We start from the raw sequence: 18,528 nt of genomic DNA on the forward strand, positions 1-18,528 counted from the left end.
CTATTTAATTTGCACATCTTTTATGCCACCTATGCTATTAGATCAGAAATGGAAGTGGGATTTGGTGGTTGGTTTGGCTCTTTTGATGTTGCTACTGTTTTCATTGTACAGTTTAAAAATATCAACATTTGTGTTTTTCTGCTTTACATGATACATTTCTTTTACTTACAAAGGCAATAATACATGAATATTTCAAGCAAAGTAAAAGATTGTGGAACCTTTGTAGCTTACCCCAAATGTTAGAAATATAAACATTTTTTTTTACCATTAAATAAGGCTTAATAACTACTTCATACCACATGTTCACTATGATAAGTCTCTGATATAAAAAAAATAATAATCTTTTTTCCCTTTTGGTGATACTTAAAAATAGAGAACTGAAAGAAAATTATTCCCTAAATGACAGCTCATTAAATATATATTTTTTTAAATGCTGTAGCGTAAAATGTTGTAGTATTTATATTCAAGACTTCACGTGAAGTAAAATAGGTTATTTTTTGCAGTATTTACCTTTCAAGTGAGTTTTCTCTTCTAGACCTTTATTTAAAAACATACTCTTAATCAAAAATACCTTTTTCTTTTAATTTTTTAAAGCTGCTTATTTATTTTTGAGAGAGAGATTGGAAGAGAGAGAGAGTGCACACAGGGGAGGGGCAGAGAGAGAGGGAGACAGAGAATCCTAACGTGCAGAGCCTGATGCGGGGCTCGAACTCACTAACTGTGAGATCATGTCCTGAGCCAAAACCAAGAGTCAGACGCTTAACTGAGCCACCCAGGCACCCCAAGAATACCTTTTTTGAAAGAGAAACAAACCAAGAAACAGACTCTTAATTATAGAGAACAAATGGATGGTTACCAGAGGGGAGGTGGGTGGGGGGATGAGTGAAATAAGGGTGCGAATTCAGGAGTACACTTCTCATGATGAACACCAGTATGAGGTATGGAATTGTTGAATCACTATGTTGTACACCTGAAACTAATATAACACTGTATACTAACTATACTGTAATTAAAATAAAATTTTAGGGGCGCCTGGGTGGTTCAGTCGGTTAAGCGTCCGACTTCAGCCCAGGTCACGATCTCACGGTCCGTGAGTTCGAGCCCCGCGTTGGGCTCTGGGCTGATGGCTCAGAGCCTGGAGCCTGCTTCCAATTCTGTGTCTCCCTCTCTCTGACCCTCCCCCGTTCACGCTCTGTCTCTTGTCTAAAAGTAAAATAAACGTTAAAAAAAAATTTTTTTTTAAATAAAATAAAATTTTAAAAAATTCCTTTTTCATCATATTTTATTGAGTAATGCCTCCTCTAAGTTAAGGAAAAATAAAAGCTTAATCTTATTATAAATATAGAAATGATTCTGCTATGTATCTTATGTTGGTAGTTTTGTTCAAAAACTTTATATAGAAAAAGTATGTTTGTGTTAAATAAATTAGTATTAACAGCCATAAATACTCAGGGGTGCTTTAAGATAACTATAAACATGAAATATTTGCAAACATGAACCAAGACATATTGGCAAGCAATTTGAATGAATTCAGTAATTTAATCAAAGTAGCCAAGGAACCAGGTGATTTCATATACTCTGTAAAGCAAATGTGGATGTGGTGAAAACTTCCTTTTCTTTTTGCATTTTGGAAGACATGTGTTTCCTGCCATAAAAATTTATATATAGTCTCAAAACTCCGTGACTTCTATAGGAACCATTGTTTCTAACTTCTTTTATCTGTTTTTCTGAAAAATAATATTATATTGTCATTTTATGTTTTCTAATGATTTTATATTGAAACAGTTAATGACTTCTCTAAAAGTTAAAGCTTTTCTGGGTTCCAGATGAATAATCTGGCCCATTTATGGTTGATTCAAGATTATCAAGACTGACAGATGGATTGCTTTATAATGTAAAACTTACGGTTTCTTCATGATTGGTGCTCAGAAAGTCAGTCTCAGAAAATTAAGGTTATATCTCAAAGCATCCTGGTTTTTCTTAAATGGCTATTGTGGGTTTATTATTCTTGAATGCGTGGGATAAATTACTTTTGAGTTTATGTTTTAAGTTTAAGCCATCAACAGTTCCACAAACACCCTCTCAGCTCTGTAAAATAGTAATCATCCCTTCTGTATTTCTAAAACTTGATTATCTCAGGCCCGAGATAAATCCTTAGCTCAAATATTCTACGATTTTATAAAGAATCCTATATTTAGCTTCTCTAAACTGCACATTTTAGAGACTTTAATCATTATGCTCACTCAATTTATATCATTCCAGATGCCTGCTTATATCTCACATGGGATTCCTCCTTCCATTTCTTTTAGCTTTTAGGGAACAACTGTAGGTTGTGACATAGAAAAATAACATACTTTCAAATACAGTTGGGAAAATTAGCCTGGCATGTTCTTACAAGAGCAACTAGGAATGATGCAAGAAGAAAATCTCTTTGGTAGATATAATAATCAAAATGTTCACTTCATTTATCATTCTCTTGGCTTAATAAAAGCCATCCTGTAATTTTTAATAGGTATCCAAACTGTCCTTATACTTCTAAGTACCATTTTTGTTCTTAAATTTCTAATACTGATAAAAAGTAGTTGAATTTGTTAAGAGACAAATACATATTTTATATAAAATGTAGTATCAAATCCCTTAACTCTTATGATCATTTTTACCTCATAACTTCGATCTTGGTCAAAATAATAAAAAGAGAAGAAAAAGAGTGAAGATTTTAGATAGAGAAATCGAAGTTTTTAAAGTCTTCATTTTCAGATATAGATGTCATTAAATTCTATGAGGTATCTCCAAGTTCATGACTTTAAAAACAATCTTCAGTAAAAATGTACAAAGTTAATGATAGAGGGAAGAGGGCAAAACAAATAGAAACTAACTGTGGAGATGCTTAATAGGCTTCAAACATTGTAGCTTTCTATATGTCTATTAATGAAATTATCCTGACCATCGAATTTAGAATTTTGGAGTTAAATTGGAATTGTTTAGACCTGACTTTGAATAGATACTGTGACACAAACTATCTGTGTGATCTTGGTCAAATTATTGGCCATACCAAGCTCTAGTATCTTCATCTGTAAAATCATAATATCAAGATCAATCAAATGCAGTTGTTATAAATATTAAATGAGATAATAGATTAAATTACATAATGCTGTTAATATGTTGCTTGGTTTTTAGAGAGCCACTAATACAGATAGCTACACTCATCAGTACTTCCTTTATCACTCTTCTCTTACTAATTTTTCCATCTGACTGGATCCCAAAGTCCTCCTTATTTTCATAAGTAGACTTATAATCATTCCACTATATACCCAAGAATATCCTTGACTGTCTCTTATATTCTAAATGGCCTCAACAGCATACTAAGTACATTATATACATTTTATCTCCTTCATTCCTGGTTAGGGGATGTAGGGTGGAGCTTCCTGAAAACTTGGAAATGAGGCTGCTATCTGAGAATTAAACAAGATAACGTCCACATATGAAGGATGTAATTATTCTTATGTAGAAGTAATCAAGATAAATAGGGTTATATGAGAGTAGATGTTCCCTACAATTAAAGGGTGCAACTTGGCATACTTCTTTTAAAACTGGGTGTGAATGACAAATTTGACAAATTTACAAGTACACTGTACCTAACTACTGACCCTCTTTTTATTCTTCAGAATGCAGCTAGAATTGTTCGTGCTCTTTTTGAAATTGCTCTGAGGAAACGTTGGCCTGCCATGACCTACAGGCTCCTGAATCTTAGTAAAGTCATTGACAAGAGGCTTTGGGGTTGGGCTAGCCCTTTGAGACAGTTTTCAGTGTTACCACCACACATTCTAACAAGATTAGAAGAAAAAAACCTTACTGTGGATAAGCTGAAAGACATGAGGAAAGATGAAATAGGTAAGAAGGAAGCAAAAGTGTTTTAATGTATTATTCTGTACAAATAAAAGTTTATTAGATATAAAAGAGAACTATTGTGCATTTTCACATTACTCAAGATAAATTTTTACCATTTTAAATCACATTGGTATCAATATGTAAATAACATTTGTTCTTCTGTATTTATATGATGTTGAAAAATTATTTCTCCATACATTTTCATGTACCTGAACATTTTATTGGACAAATGTATAATGTATTGACTAGTTAATATTTCACATTCAGAACAGAATAGACATTACACATGAAGGGAGTCAGGCTGAGGAGGAATAAGGGGGGAGGGATAAGGTCCAAAGATGTAAAGAGAGGTTGAGGTAGTTATTTCACTTGTATAGTGAGAACACTTTCAAGATAGAATGGTAGAAGGGAAGTATCAATGAAATAGAACTTGAGAATATTAACGAAGGAAGTTGAGAGCACTCACACTGGAGTAACATGTAAATGTTGTATCAAAATAAGGAAAATCACTTTAGTTCAGATTCTGGTGAACATAGAACATTTTGATCTGTTCATAATCTTGCTTTAAGAAATTATATTACGAAGAACCTAGATAGACAAGAAATGTTGATACTATTAAATATAATCTGTTTCCACTTAATTGCTTGAACTGAAGTAGGAAAATGTCTATAGTTAGTCACATCTGTTTGTGACCCCCCCCCCCCCACCGACCCTGGCATTTCCAGACATAACTATTTCAGAATCTAATCATTCATGAAAATATGTATAACTTGTTAATTATGTGCTATGTGACCATATTTTATATTTTAGCATTTTTCTGGAAATGAGTTTGGATGGGTGATTTGTGTTTTATTACCAAAACATTTCCTATCATGGTTATAATGTTGAGAAATAGACTTTGTGTAAATTAATGGCTGTTTTCACAAAATACTGAATATTTTTATACTATGTCATGAGCTAACTAGGAGAAGTGGAACTGTTTATAGTAGTTTAAACACTGTCAAGTTTCAGTAATTTTAAGAACCCTATTAATAGCTGAAGAAACCTTGATACTGGTTTTCAGAGCTATGAATTGCTAATTCAAGTTAACTATTACAAAATATTCAAACATGCCAGGTCAAGAATGTCAGCTATTCTACATAGCAAATCATAAAACAAGCAATAAAACCACCTTCTCTGAAATCCCATTTACAAGTCAGATTATATTGCTTTTTTTCTGTCTGAACACATTTCTTCTATGTGATGTTTTCCTTACAGGTCACATGCTGCATCATGTGAATATTGGGCTCAAGGTCAAACAATGTGTTCATCAGATTCCTTCTGTTACAATGGAAGCATCCATTCAGCCCATCACACGGACTGTCCTCCGAGTGACGCTCAGCATCTGTCCTGATTTTACTTGGAATGATCAGGTAAAAGTGGAAAATATCTATATCCATGATAAACAAAATGTCTATACTGCAGGTTCAATTATACCTTCTTACATATGTCCTTAAGGCATGTAGAAAATCTCTAAAAAAAAGATACATTGAAGATTTATTTTAAACAGTATAGTAATATTTACTATCATCCTCAAGAAAAACATGGTATAATACATTAATATGTCAACCAATGAGACCTTTCCAGAACTCTTAGGTGACCTAAATATTTAGCATTGAACAACAGTTTAGTGATTCACTTTCATAGTGACTTTGCTTATTAACTCTGTCTTCTTTAATTTTCTCTCTGGTATCTTCATTTTTGCCAGTCCTACTTACTCTGTCATTTTAGTCTATTAAAAAAGTCAAGATTCTTCGTGCTAAACAAGCCCTTTAATCCTGATATTTCTGTAACTATCATTCTCTTCTTTTCTTTACCATTAGACTTGTAGAAAGAGTAGTCTGTATTTCTTCCTGGTCACCAGTTTCCCTCCTGCTGAGACTACTTTCTCAGTGATTACTAAAAACTGACTGGTTGCCATAATAAATGACTTTTCTCAGATCTTTTTTACTTCTCTGAACATTCAGCACTATACTTCGTCCTTCTTGAGAATGCCCTTCCTTGGCACCCATAACATGCCTATTTCTGTTTGTATATCTTCGATTCTTCTTTCTAAATCTTAGGTGTTACTGTTTGTGTGTGTGTGTGTGTGTGTGTGTGTGTGTGTGTGTGTGTGTGTGTGTGTGTTTAGGAAGATCTACTCTTGATCCTCTTCTTATTCTGTCAAAATTTTTAAAGGTCTGTCTTTTCAGTAGTTACTGTACAAAGAGTACAGTAGAGATTGTAGATACAAAAGAAAGTAAGTCTCAATCCTTTCTTTCAAGAAGCCAGTGGAGGAAGGCAAGGAAATCAGTAATTGTAGTGGCAATTCCTACTTTACATGGTTATTGTAAGGTTCTAATTCAGTTTCAGTAAATATCTTCTACATTACCTGACATTATTTGTACATCTTTAATATGAATTAATTTTGTCAGTGTGCTCAAAAATTACCCAACCGTAGTCCTAATGCAAATCTACCACTGGTTGTAAACTGTCCTAACCAGTAATTTCTTCAGTTTCCTCGTCTGTAAACATAAGTAATAATAATAATAATTAGTTTTTCATAGAATTTCTGTGAGAGCTACATGATAGAAAATTATATTTAATATTTGTATAAACAAAGTTTCATGTAAAATATAAATTAGCCATATACTCATATTTCATTTTGGATTTAATAGAGTATTTTTAAAATGCATAAAAGCTTTATTTTTTTCACACTGTTTACTTCTATCAGTATCCATAGAAAATCTTTTACAGTTTGGTTTAATTCATTAGTATGATAGTGTACTTAATTGTTTTTATTGTCAACTCTATCAGAAGGCTGTTGACTATAAGAATAGAAAACCTAACTTATCTCAAACTGACTTATGCAGGAAAATATATTGTCTTCCACAATAAAAGTTCCAAAGGTAGAATAGGCTCCAAAGGTGATTGAGTCTTTTATTTAATGCTACAATTTAGGGCCCATCATATTGCTGTCCTTACACTCTTGGCTACTTTCCAAATATTTTCATGCTTCCTTGTTCACACTTAACAGAGAAAGGTAAACACACCCCTACTTCATTAACCCAGAGCATGGATTAGAAGACTTTTTCTTCAGTCTAACTGGGCTGGTATTGGGCATGTGCCTATCCCTTACCACAAGCTGTTTGTTGTAAGGAGGATGCTGTAAGCTGATTGGCTTGTACTAACCAAAATCATCCTGAGAGATGTGGTCACCTTTCTCCTGAGTCACATTAGAGAAAGATGAACACTGAACAAGATTGAGCTTTGTTAGGGGAAAAAAAAAAAAAAGAGGGAGAGGAATGAATACACGAAATATAGTATATCTAGCTATCCAATGGAATATTATTTGTCAATTAAAAAGAATGAAGACTGATGCATGATACAACATGAATGACCCTTGAGAACATGGTAAATGAAAGAAGTGAATCACAGATGCCCACATATGATTCTATTTATATGAAATGTCCAATATAGGCAAATCTTTATAGAGAGAAAGCAGATTGGGGTTGTCAAGGTTGCAGACCAATAGGGGAAGATACGTAGTGACTGCAAATGGGTTTAAGGTACCTTTTTGGGGGTAGTTCTAAAATTAGATTATGGAAGAGTTTGTACAACTTTGTGAATATATTAAAACCATTGAACTATATACTTTAAATGAGTATACTTTGTTATGTAAATTATACATCAATAAAGCTGTTAGAGAAAAATGGCTGCTGGGTGTGCAGACAACAATATCCCTTACTTGAGTTAAAATATACATAGTATTAGAATCTTATTTTTTTCTAGGTCCATGGGACAGTAGGAGAACCTTGGTGGATTTGGGTAGAAGATCCTACAAATGACCATATTTATCATTCAGAGTATTTTATAGTTCTCAAAAAACAGGTAAACATGGGTGTGTTGCTCTATTATTATGTTGCTATTATAGAAAGAAGAAAATATGAACTAAATAATTTCTGTTTTTACCTATTTCTCTACAATTTCATAATGCCATTAAAGCTTTATTATTTTTTATGTTTCTATTTGGTTTTAAAGAAAACAGGAATTGCATGTTATTGTATTCATATATTCAATGTGATCTTAGTTTGAGAAATTGAATTGTAATTTTTATCATGGTTTAAGGCATGACTTCCAGAGGAGTGGAATATGTCAAATGGATGGGATAAGTAATGTAATAGATAAATAAAATTAAATAAATAAAAATTACTAACTTTAGGTTATTTATTAAATAAAAACTAATAACTTTAGGTGTTACAAAAACAAAATACTAAAGAGTATTGGCTCACAGAGTAAAAAGGGCATTTTATTTTTTTTTTCAGTATATGAAGTTTATTGTCAAATTGGTTTCCATACAACACCCAGTGCTCATCCCAGAAGGTGCCCTCCTCAATACCCATCCCCCACCCTCCCCTCCCTCCCACCCCCCATCAAGCCTCAGTTTGTTCTCAATTTTTAACAGTCTCTTATGCTTTGGCTCTCTCCCACTCTAACCTCTTTTTTTTTCCTTCCCCTCCCCCATGGGTTTCTGTTAAGTTTCTCAGGATCCACATAAGAGTGAAACCATATGGTATCTGTCTTTCTCTGTATGGCTTATTTCACTTAGCATAACACTCTCCAGTTCCATCCATGTTGCTACAAAGGGCCATATTTCATTCTTTCTCATTGCCACATAGTACTCCATTGTGTATATAAACCACAATTTCTTTATCCATTCATCAGTTGATGGACATTTAGGCTCTTTCCATAATTTGGCTATTGTTGAGAGTGCTGCTATAAACATTGGGGTACAAGTGCCCCTATGCATCAGTACTCCTGTATCCCTTGGGTAAATTCCTAACAGTGCTATTGCTGGGTCATAGGGTAGGTCTATTTTTAATTTTTTGAGGAACCTCCACAGTGCTTTCCAGAGCGGCTGCACCCATTTGCATTCCCACCAACAGTGCAAGAGGGTTCCCATTTCTCCACATCCTCTCCAGCATCTATAGGCTCCTGATTTGTTCATTTTGGCCACTATGACTGGCGTGAGGTGATATCTGAGTGTGGTTTTGATTTGTATTTCCCTGATGAGGAGAGACGTTGAGCATCTTTTCATGTGCCTGTTGGCCATCTGGATGTCTTCTTTAGAGAAGTGTCTATAAAAAGGGCATTTTTAAAAATTTTTCCATAAATAACAGCAGAAAGACTCAATTTGATGCTGGCATATCTTTAACTGTGATGCTTCATCCATGATTTCTCTTTTTATTGAAGAGAAAGCAAGCTTCAGGCTGGGAACCTTGGGTAGACAGCAGTAGAATTTCACAGCAATGTTTTGTGTTCATGATTACCTTCTATTTATGCTAGTTCCTCTTATTTCACTTAATGTAGTAATAGAATTTAAAGAAAAATATTAAGTAAATAATTTGGTAAAAATTATGAAGTTGAGTAATTTAATGCATGAAGTTTGGGAAATTCTGATAATGAGTCAAACTGGTAACTTGTTAATATGTGATGATATGCATATATAAATAATATAAATTGAGTATAAATTTTACTTTCAACAATATCAGGTATCCTCAGAAGGAAACCACCTACACATTCTAAAGTGCCTGAAAATCTCGACTATTTAGAAATCTAAGATATTTTCTTTATCTTTAGTACCTCTTGCTGTAGATATCATTGTCTTAGCCATAGACTAAGAAGGCCTTTATCATTAGCATATTCATGTTCATTTGAGACTTTATTTCACATTAGGTTGTTAGTAAAGAAGCTCAACTACTGGTGTTTACAATCCCTATTTTTGAGCCTTTGCCTTCCCAATACTACATCCGAGCAGTGTCTGATAGATGGTTAGGAGCTGAGGCTGTATGCATTATCAACTTTCAACATCTGATTCTACCAGAGAGACATCCTCCTCATACAGGTAACATTGAATAGCAACTTGAATCATTGATTTTGCAGAAGTGTTGTGTTAATTAAAGTTGCAATTGTCTATACTTAAAAGTTGTCTGAATCTGAATCAGAATCCAACTTATTTGTCAATATAGTTTGAAAAGAGACTTTCTAAAATAGATTGCTATATATACATTTGGTAGAGTTTCATGGTGGGCCTTAATTTTGTTTTAGTTCCAAAAACATTAAAGTAAGTCTAGTTCAATCTCATAGTTCTAATAAGCATGAGACTCACTATTTCTGTATTATTTTGCCTTTATCCCTATTTTTACATATAATCATTACAATTTCTCCATATTTTCTTCCTTTTCCATTGCAAGTGTTAATCTGTGCTCTCTGTGAAGCTTTTGAGGTATACTTTTTCTTTGCATTTATTACTGTTTACTTAAACTTATTTCTAGTATGTTAAATGAATTAATTAAAGTGAATTATAGGTTCTTTTCCCTCCATACAGTGTGCTTCTACACCAAAAAAAACAAATGCTAATATTAAGGAATTAGATAATACTATCACTACAGAATAGATTCACTATACCTCAAGTCACTTTGCATCCAGCAAACAAGTACCATTTTTATTAGTTCTGTTCCTCCACAGTAATATGATAAAAGGGTATATACTAATCTGCAATATCATGTAACAGTTTTTCATTGTCAACTAACAAAAATCCATTTTAGATTTTTGCAACATGAGCAAGTATGTTTATATTGTGACTTATTAAAGAAGCAAAATTTCATGAATGTTTATATTGATACTTTCCAGTGGCCTATATTCTATTTCAAAAATATCTTTAGGGGCACCAGGGTGGCTCAGTCAGTTAAGCCTCTTACTCTTCATCTCAGCTCAGGTCTTTATCTCAGGGTCATGAGTTCAAGCCCATGTTGGGCTCTTAAAAAAAATCTTTAGATTGAGCTATTAATTTATTATATTAAGTTTATTTCTTACTGAGAATTCATAATTGATAATTATTGATTTCAGGAGGCCTTTAATTTATAGAAAATTGAAGGTCAATTTTTTTTTCATATAATTCCTCTGAAGACAAACTCTTTGTTTTTTCAAAATAAAAATGTTAGTAAGAACATTAGTTAGTAAGAATTAGTTCATACTAACATATTTTTCACATTCCTTTGGGAAATGAAAGAAGGCATTAATGTGACTTTCATCTTTGCCATTTTTGTCAAATGGGTACCTTGTTCATTATCTTAACATATCTTAAAGGGAAATACTTTAGACTACAGCTTAAAACTACTTGGATATGTTGATAAAACTAAAAAAGTTTGTCAACAGAGAAATAATGAGATTGTAGTATCTACTGATATACTCACTGAAGAGGACCCTTCTGCTTTTCTTCCATCAAATATGCCTTATATGATATCTAGAATCTCAGAATACATAACGATGTTTAGTGCTTTAGTTTAAAAATACATGCTACCATCATCACTAGTAGATCTCTGACTTCAGTACTTGATTTTAACGTGCATGAACATTATATTTTAATGCTCATTTTATCACCTCTCTGTTGAGTGGCCAAGCACATATCATCCTATTTATATAATTAGTTGACTTCTAACTACATTTTAAAAAGCAGTAAATGTACCACCGTGACATCTCAGTTGATACTATAAATGCATGATGTAACCTCAGTGATTCCTGGTTCTATTTGGCTGAGTGTGAGTGTGTGTGTGTGCGCGCGCGCGCATATGCGTGCATGCGGGTGTGTGCGTGGGTGCATGTGTGCATATGGTGCCTCACTGAGCCTAAATCAACCAAGAAAATTCTTCAACTTTCATAGAAGTCAATCATTTTAATTTATATCAACAATATATATCGACAATCGATATATACCAAAATGTTTATTTTTTAGTTCCTATTAAGAATATGTCTATGCCTTGATTAGCATTGCAAGGTAAAACTTCTTCCCTTCTTGATTTCAGTAGTACAGAAAATTTAGGAGATTATAATCTGCTATAGAAAACATGTGGTTAGCTCTCAAGTACCTATGTAATAGAGTAGAGCTGTGGAGCTAAGATAATATTTTAAAAATAGCTTTTTATTTTTAAGTGTAATTTTTGAGAAGAGAATTCTCCAGGCTTTCTGTTATGTGTTTTCTCAGTGCAGTTCTTTAGTACCCAGTCATTCTCTGATTTGAAACTCCCCCCTGAGTTTCTTCCTTTAATTATTTTTAGTTTAGTTTACATTGGCTAGAGCAATAGCTCACTCAACCATTCTGGTTTGGTCCATTTTCTAACAGATCAAAGGAAATTTCTTATTGGTAACCATTCTAGCACTGAAGTTTGCAAGTGGTTTTCCTTTTTCTACAGATAGGGGTAGATTTAGTTTTCTTCTATACCATGCATATTTTCGTTCACCTGTTACTCAAATTACTTTCCTGATTGGGAGGAGCAATATAGGTAGGTAGGTAGATGGATGGATAGATAGATAGATAGATAGATATAGGTATGACATTATATTCGGTATATGGGGACTCCCCCAGAAAAGTGTCCAGTTCGTCAATATTATAGATGTAGTAACAGGGAAAAAAAGATATGTAACAGTATATAAAAATTTTTGTTAAGTCTTTTTTTCCCCCTCTAAGGAATTAAAGATTATTATAATTTATTCCTAAGAGACAATATTCAGTATTGTGCATTTTTTCCAGTTTTTTTAATGGCAGTACGTGTTTCATCTTTTCAGAATTACTGGATCTTCAGCCTTTACCAATCACAGCTTTGGGATGTGAAGCATATGAAGCACTATACAACTTTAGCCACTTTAACCCTGTGCAGACACAAATATTTCATACCCTGTACCACACAGACTGTAATGTCCTCCTTGGAGCACCCACTGGATCAGGAAAGACCGTTGCTGCTGAATTAGCCATTTTCAGAGTCTTCAACAAGTACCCTACTTCAAAGGTCTGTTTGAAAGAATCACATGCTTACATTAAATTAGAAAACGCAGTTCATAATCTGTAAACTAGCCAGTTCTAAATACACATCAGGACACAAGCACTCTCTCAGTGAATTTTCTGAGCAGGAGGTGGGGGTGCAGGGGACCAGATCAGTATTAGATAACTGGCCAGAAGAAAACTTATCTTAAACTTTGGAGTTCTCTAGTTAGATTTCTAATGTACATGTCAATTTCCACATGTCTTTTTTTCATTATAAGATACCTGATTCATAGCCATATTTATAAGATAAATAATGGCTTTTACTCACATCCTTTTGCTATAAAAGAAATCCTAATCTGGGCACCTGGGTGGATCAGTCGGTTGAGTGTCTGACTTCGGCTCAGGTCATGATCTCACAGTTTTTGGGTTCAAGCCCTGCATCAGGCTCTGTGCTGACCACTTGCTCAGAGCCTGGAGCCTGCTTCTGACTCTGTGTCTCCTTCTCTCTCTACTCCTCCCCCACTCACACTTTGTCTCACTCTTTCTCAAAAATAAATAAATGTAAAAAAAAAATTTTTTTTTTTAAAAGAAATCCTAATCTTTAAACAAATACAGTTTAATTATACACAGGAAATACAGAGGCAGTTTTATTCCACATTTCTGCAAATGCCGTATTATTAATGTAAAGTAATGTGGCAAGTCAAATAAGTCTTAAATTTATGCTTTCCTGAAATGTGAAGTACATACTCATAGTTTAGAGGTACATATTTTTCAGGAAAGCTAATTCATACATTGTGATTGGAATTATGTGGTGTTTTCCTCATCATTTATTATTTTAGAAATGTTTTAACTTCCTTTTTCAGTGATTTTCAATTAGCGACTTTTCTTCTCTGCTTAGCTTGAAGTTTTCCTACTTCTCAGTCTATTTTGTGGTTTTTGATCCATTATGAGACCTGTTAATACAATAGTAGAGCTCTCCTATAAATTTGAAACATTTTATAAGGGAAATATTTTTTTTTCACTGAATATTCTGTATATAGATTTGGATTATTAAAGACCAATTGTTGTTATTAAGAAAAGGTAGAATATATGACTAGCATTTTTCATAAAATCTCCATTAAAATTTAAACAACCAGATTATGTTTTAGAATTTCAAAAGTAGTAACTTTTTTCATGGAGGAGTTAGAATCTTGATCATAATAACAGGAAAAACTTATTTTCATCAGAATATAAAATACTTAAAACACCTTCAGTGACTTTTAAAAAATATTTAATATTTTCTATGTCAGTATTTTATGATGTCTTATATTTCTGTCTTACTTTGGATGAGGGTAATTTGAGCAAGTTAGTAACTTTCCCCATTAATTTTAAATTTTCAGTAATATAAGATACATTTTTAAACCACACTGTCGTATGTGGATGAATTTTACGGGGTTTACCTTTATTTGAAAATGATGTTACTATTTTCATGAGATCTTTTTACCCTCCCCTCTGTTTTCAGGCAGTGTATATTGCACCCTTAAAAGCTCTTGTACGTGAAAGAATGGATGATTGGAAAGTTAGAATAGAAGAAAAACTTGGTAAAAAGTAAGTTCTTGCTTTATCAGAAGATGTGTTTTAAGTAACCTAAAAGGATGAACAAATAAAAGATTTTCACAAAAGTGTTGAATGCTTTTACAGTGATTTTCATAGTCTTTTATTTAAGGGTATTGTAATTACCGTTAAAATGTTATCACTATTCCCATTGTTTTAGTATTGAAAAATGAAAGTCCTTTAATTATTTAATATGAATACTTGACAAAATAATTCTCTCATAATTTTTAAATTCTAAAACTAAAGAAAAATAAGTTTTATCTCTTTATTTTCCTTTCATATCATTTGCAGTAAGTCCCAGAAATCACACTGAGGGCATTTTGCTTATAAATAATCTTACCAAAAAATAGAAATTCGTTAAAGAACATGACTTTTTAAAGAATATTTTAGTATTGCACAAGTTTATTCATTGTGGTATTGTTTTTACTAGCAAGGTTGCAGGTAACCTGAGTGTCCAATAGAACATGACTAAATAAATTATAGTACATTTACACAATGCAAAATATTGTATCATTCTATTAAGAATGAACTTTTTATATACTGAAGGAGTGATCTCCAGAGATATTATAGAAAATGTTTTTAAGTAAAGTATCCTATCTTTTACTTTTTTAAAAAATGGTAAAGAATATATGTTGTTGCTTTAGAATAAGGACCAGGTGATTGGAAGATAGACATACGACAGAGACTGCTCACCACACATTCTTTGAACCACGTGAATGTATTACATATTCAAAATAATAAAATACAAAAATAAAAAATGAATAAAAATAAGCAAAAGCTTTGGGAACACTGTACTTGGGGAAACTAGTCTTATCCTTTTTTGTTTTTTTAGAATTAAGTTAGATATAAAAATTATTTAGTAATTACCTGAAATTTAGAGTTGGCCTTCAGATTTCCCTCTTTCTCACTATAAAACTGAGGTCTTCTTAGAATGAGGTAGCACATATTTGCCCCAGCATATCTTGTTTATGTCCTAGTATGTTTGGATTTACCTATAGTATCTATAGAAATTTTTAGTCTAAAAAAAGAAATGAAGCTTACACGTAATTATGTTCTTAGTGAATGCCTCTTTATGTCTTAATAAATTAACACTTTCCCTCATTAGAAAGGTGTTTATTCCAACATATGGAGAAGGAAGTATGAGTTCAGCTCTATAAAAACACATAGAGCAGAGACTTTGTAAACATAATCATAGCAAAGTTTGACACCTTTGCATATCTGCATGAAAGTTAGATTATCAGTGATTTCAATTGATATGTTCTGTTACAATTCTTAAGAAACATATTTTGGACTCAGAAAATTTCAGAAATCAAGGGGAGATAAAGTAGTATTAAGCATTATAAAATTTTATTCTGAAGGATAAATTTTTACCTTTCCAAGGGCATGTGTTTTCTGAGAAAAAGATCATTTTCTTCCTTTCCAGAGTTATTGAACTAACCGGGGATGTGACTCCTGATATGAAATCCATTGCTAAGGCTGACCTTATCGTCACTACGCCAGAGAAGTGGGATGGAGTCAGTAGAAGCTGGCAAAATAGGAACTATGTGAAGCAAGTCACTATTCTCATCATAGATGAGATCCATCTGCTTGGTAGGTACCACTGTACCTGATGCCAGTTTACACATTTTGACTCTCGTACTTGCAGCAGCCAGCGTCGGACTTGTTAAATGATTAACATGTATTATTCCTATTTCCTAGGGGAGGAAAGAGGCCCTGTTCTAGAAGTCATTGTATCTCGAACAAATTTCATCTCATCACACACAGAAAAGCCTGTTAGAATAGTTGGACTATCTACTGCATTAGCTAATGCCAGAGACCTTGCTGATTGGCTCAACATTCATCAGGTATATGGAAGATTGATAAATAGGCATTTAATAGTGTGGCTTAGGTGGCCATATTAATGAGACACTGTTACATACACTTAAATAGGAAAACAGAAAATGATTTCTTTCTCGTTTTTACTCTAGATGGGCTTGTTCAATTTCCGACCATCAGTACGTCCAGTTCCACTGGAAGTTCACATTCAAGGCTTCCCAGGTCAACATTACTGTCCTCGTATGGCTAGTATGAATAAGCCTACATTTCAAGGTAAGCTTCAGATCCTTGGAGTAATTTGTATGGTAGCATTAAATGCATTCAAGATAATTTGGGTTTCTTTGAAATGCCGGTACTGTTCCAACTTCCACAAATGTGTAAAACAATTTACCTCAGCTGTTAAGGAAAGAAAATGTGTGTTGAATTAACTGTTGAAAATTGGAGAGATTTTGTAGATGATACTATGTTGGTAGTAGAAAAATGTATTCTTAAAAAGTAAATCATTCTTAATCTATTAAGTTATTATGGTAGTAGCTTGAACAAATGATAAATAGGAACTATAAGTGTAAAAAAAAATCACATAATCTTAATTTTTACCAGAAATCCTAAAACTTACCAATTTCAATACTTTTTTTTTTTTTTTTTTACAGCATTCTGCTTCATTTTTTGGTTTTCCTTTTCTAACAGATTAGGCAAGCAGGAAAGATTTAAGAATAACACTCCTATTTTATTGAAACATGTTTTGTTTAGGCTGCATAAGGAATATTTATTATATCAATTAAAAATAACCTCCAAAATAAATTCTCTAGTGTGAACTGCTGTTGATTGTGAGGTGACAGTTGTGAGGTGACTTTTTCGCTGCTGTAATTAGCCTGATGACAGAAGCAAAGTATTGATTGTGAACTAGAGACCAATCTTGGCAGTTCAGATTATTTACACCTCCACAGAAGCATTGTACAAAATCACTAATGAACAATAAATCTGCCGTGAGCTGTTCAGCCACACCTGTTCTTGCAGCAGCAAAAATCCATTAAATGTTGAGGTTTAAAAAAAGAGACAGATTCATTCATGATTATGTGTACAAATGATACCAATATTGTACTAATATGTGTATTTTAAACATTGTATTTCTAATACGATTTATCAAAGCACTACCATTTATATTCTGTAATATTCTGATAAACTGTGAGTGAGAAATAAGATAGTTTATTTTTCACGGTATGTATTGTTGTGATTGCTTATGTTTATGTAAGGAATGGCCAATTGCATACCAATGGTTGAAAGGAAGCATTTGTGTTATATAAATCAATAGTAAATAACTGAAATACTTACACTTCTCTAGATATGATATCAGTACAGAAGCTGTCCTTATAAACTGTTTATTATACCTGTAGTGTATCACTGTATTTCTTTGAGTTTAGAAATAGGATTTTATAGCTTTATTTTCTTACTCTTCGAGTATAAATATAGTGAAGTTCATGTCAACATTTTCATTATAATCCTTGTTAAGAAACAAGCCTATAGAAAGAAATTCTGCAGCTCACGTTTCAAACAATTACAGAAGGTTGAATTTTTTTTATGTAAAACTGTTAAATATCTCTGTGTTAAGAGATCTTTGTACACATAAGTGTTAATTTCACATGTGCCATCTTATCAGTATTTCGGAGCCAATGTAAAGAAGCCCTGTTTCCAGTTAGGTCAGATGATTTATGTGGCTCTTTAGGTAATTTTTTTTCTTTCAGTCAAATTACTCCTGTTTCAAACTATTCATTGCATCTTCTGTGTGTCTACCTTCCATGTGAATCTCTGTCACTCAGACAGAGATTCAGACATGGTATTCTCTTCAGCTCTCTTCTACATTCTCTTATCTTTCCATTTGAAACCTTACACATATGTTTTAGAGAAAAGTAAAACCTTCATTCGACATATCTCTGACTAGTTTATTGATATAAAATTTTTTTTTAATATTTTAATGCTTTTATTTATATTTGAGGGAGAGAGAGAGAGTGAGCGAATGCATGAGTGGAGGAGGGGCAGAGAGACAGAGACAGAATCTGAAGCAGGCTCCAGGCTCTGAGCTGTCAGCACAGAGCATGATGCGGGGCTGGAACTCACGAGCAGTGAGATCATGACCTGAGCTGAAGTCGGATGCTTAACCCACTAAGCCACCCAGGTGCCCCACAAACTCTCTCTTAGTTATTCCATTCACTAGTAATGACAAAAATTAAAGGAAATTTAATTTAAAGGAGCTTTTCTTAGAGAGTTTTCATCACTAGGTAGGACCTAACTCTCTCCCCCAACCCTAGGACCAGTTAACTCTATAATATCGTTGCTTAGGTGAGCAGAAACACAACTCAGAAAACTCAACCTTAGATTTAGTATTCATATACAGC

The 18,528-nt window shown here is 33.1% G+C and overlaps 1 protein-coding gene across 3 annotated transcripts in view; it reads left to right on the plus strand.

Annotated features, from left to right (window-relative positions):
• Nucleotides 1–18,528, plus strand: part of ASCC3 (activating signal cointegrator 1 complex subunit 3) — a 364,162-nt gene that overhangs the window by 230,855 nt on the left and 114,779 nt on the right. For all 3 annotated transcript variants that reach the window (XM_027057194.2, XM_027057195.2, XM_015072573.3), the window contains exons 21-29: nucleotides 3,666–3,891; nucleotides 5,146–5,300; nucleotides 7,699–7,797; nucleotides 9,643–9,811; nucleotides 12,532–12,752; nucleotides 14,229–14,314; nucleotides 15,744–15,910; nucleotides 16,019–16,164; nucleotides 16,288–16,408. In XM_027057194.2, coding sequence (XP_026912995.1) covers nucleotides 3,666–3,891; nucleotides 5,146–5,300; nucleotides 7,699–7,797; nucleotides 9,643–9,811; nucleotides 12,532–12,752; nucleotides 14,229–14,314; nucleotides 15,744–15,910; nucleotides 16,019–16,164; nucleotides 16,288–16,408 — 1,390 coding nt within the window. The remainder of the gene's footprint in view (nucleotides 1–3,665; nucleotides 3,892–5,145; nucleotides 5,301–7,698; nucleotides 7,798–9,642; nucleotides 9,812–12,531; nucleotides 12,753–14,228; nucleotides 14,315–15,743; nucleotides 15,911–16,018; nucleotides 16,165–16,287; nucleotides 16,409–18,528) is intronic.

This window comes from Acinonyx jubatus, chromosome B2 (genome assembly GCF_027475565.1).
Source record: "Acinonyx jubatus isolate Ajub_Pintada_27869175 chromosome B2, VMU_Ajub_asm_v1.0, whole genome shotgun sequence".
NCBI lineage: Eukaryota > Metazoa > Chordata > Mammalia > Carnivora > Felidae > Acinonyx > Acinonyx jubatus.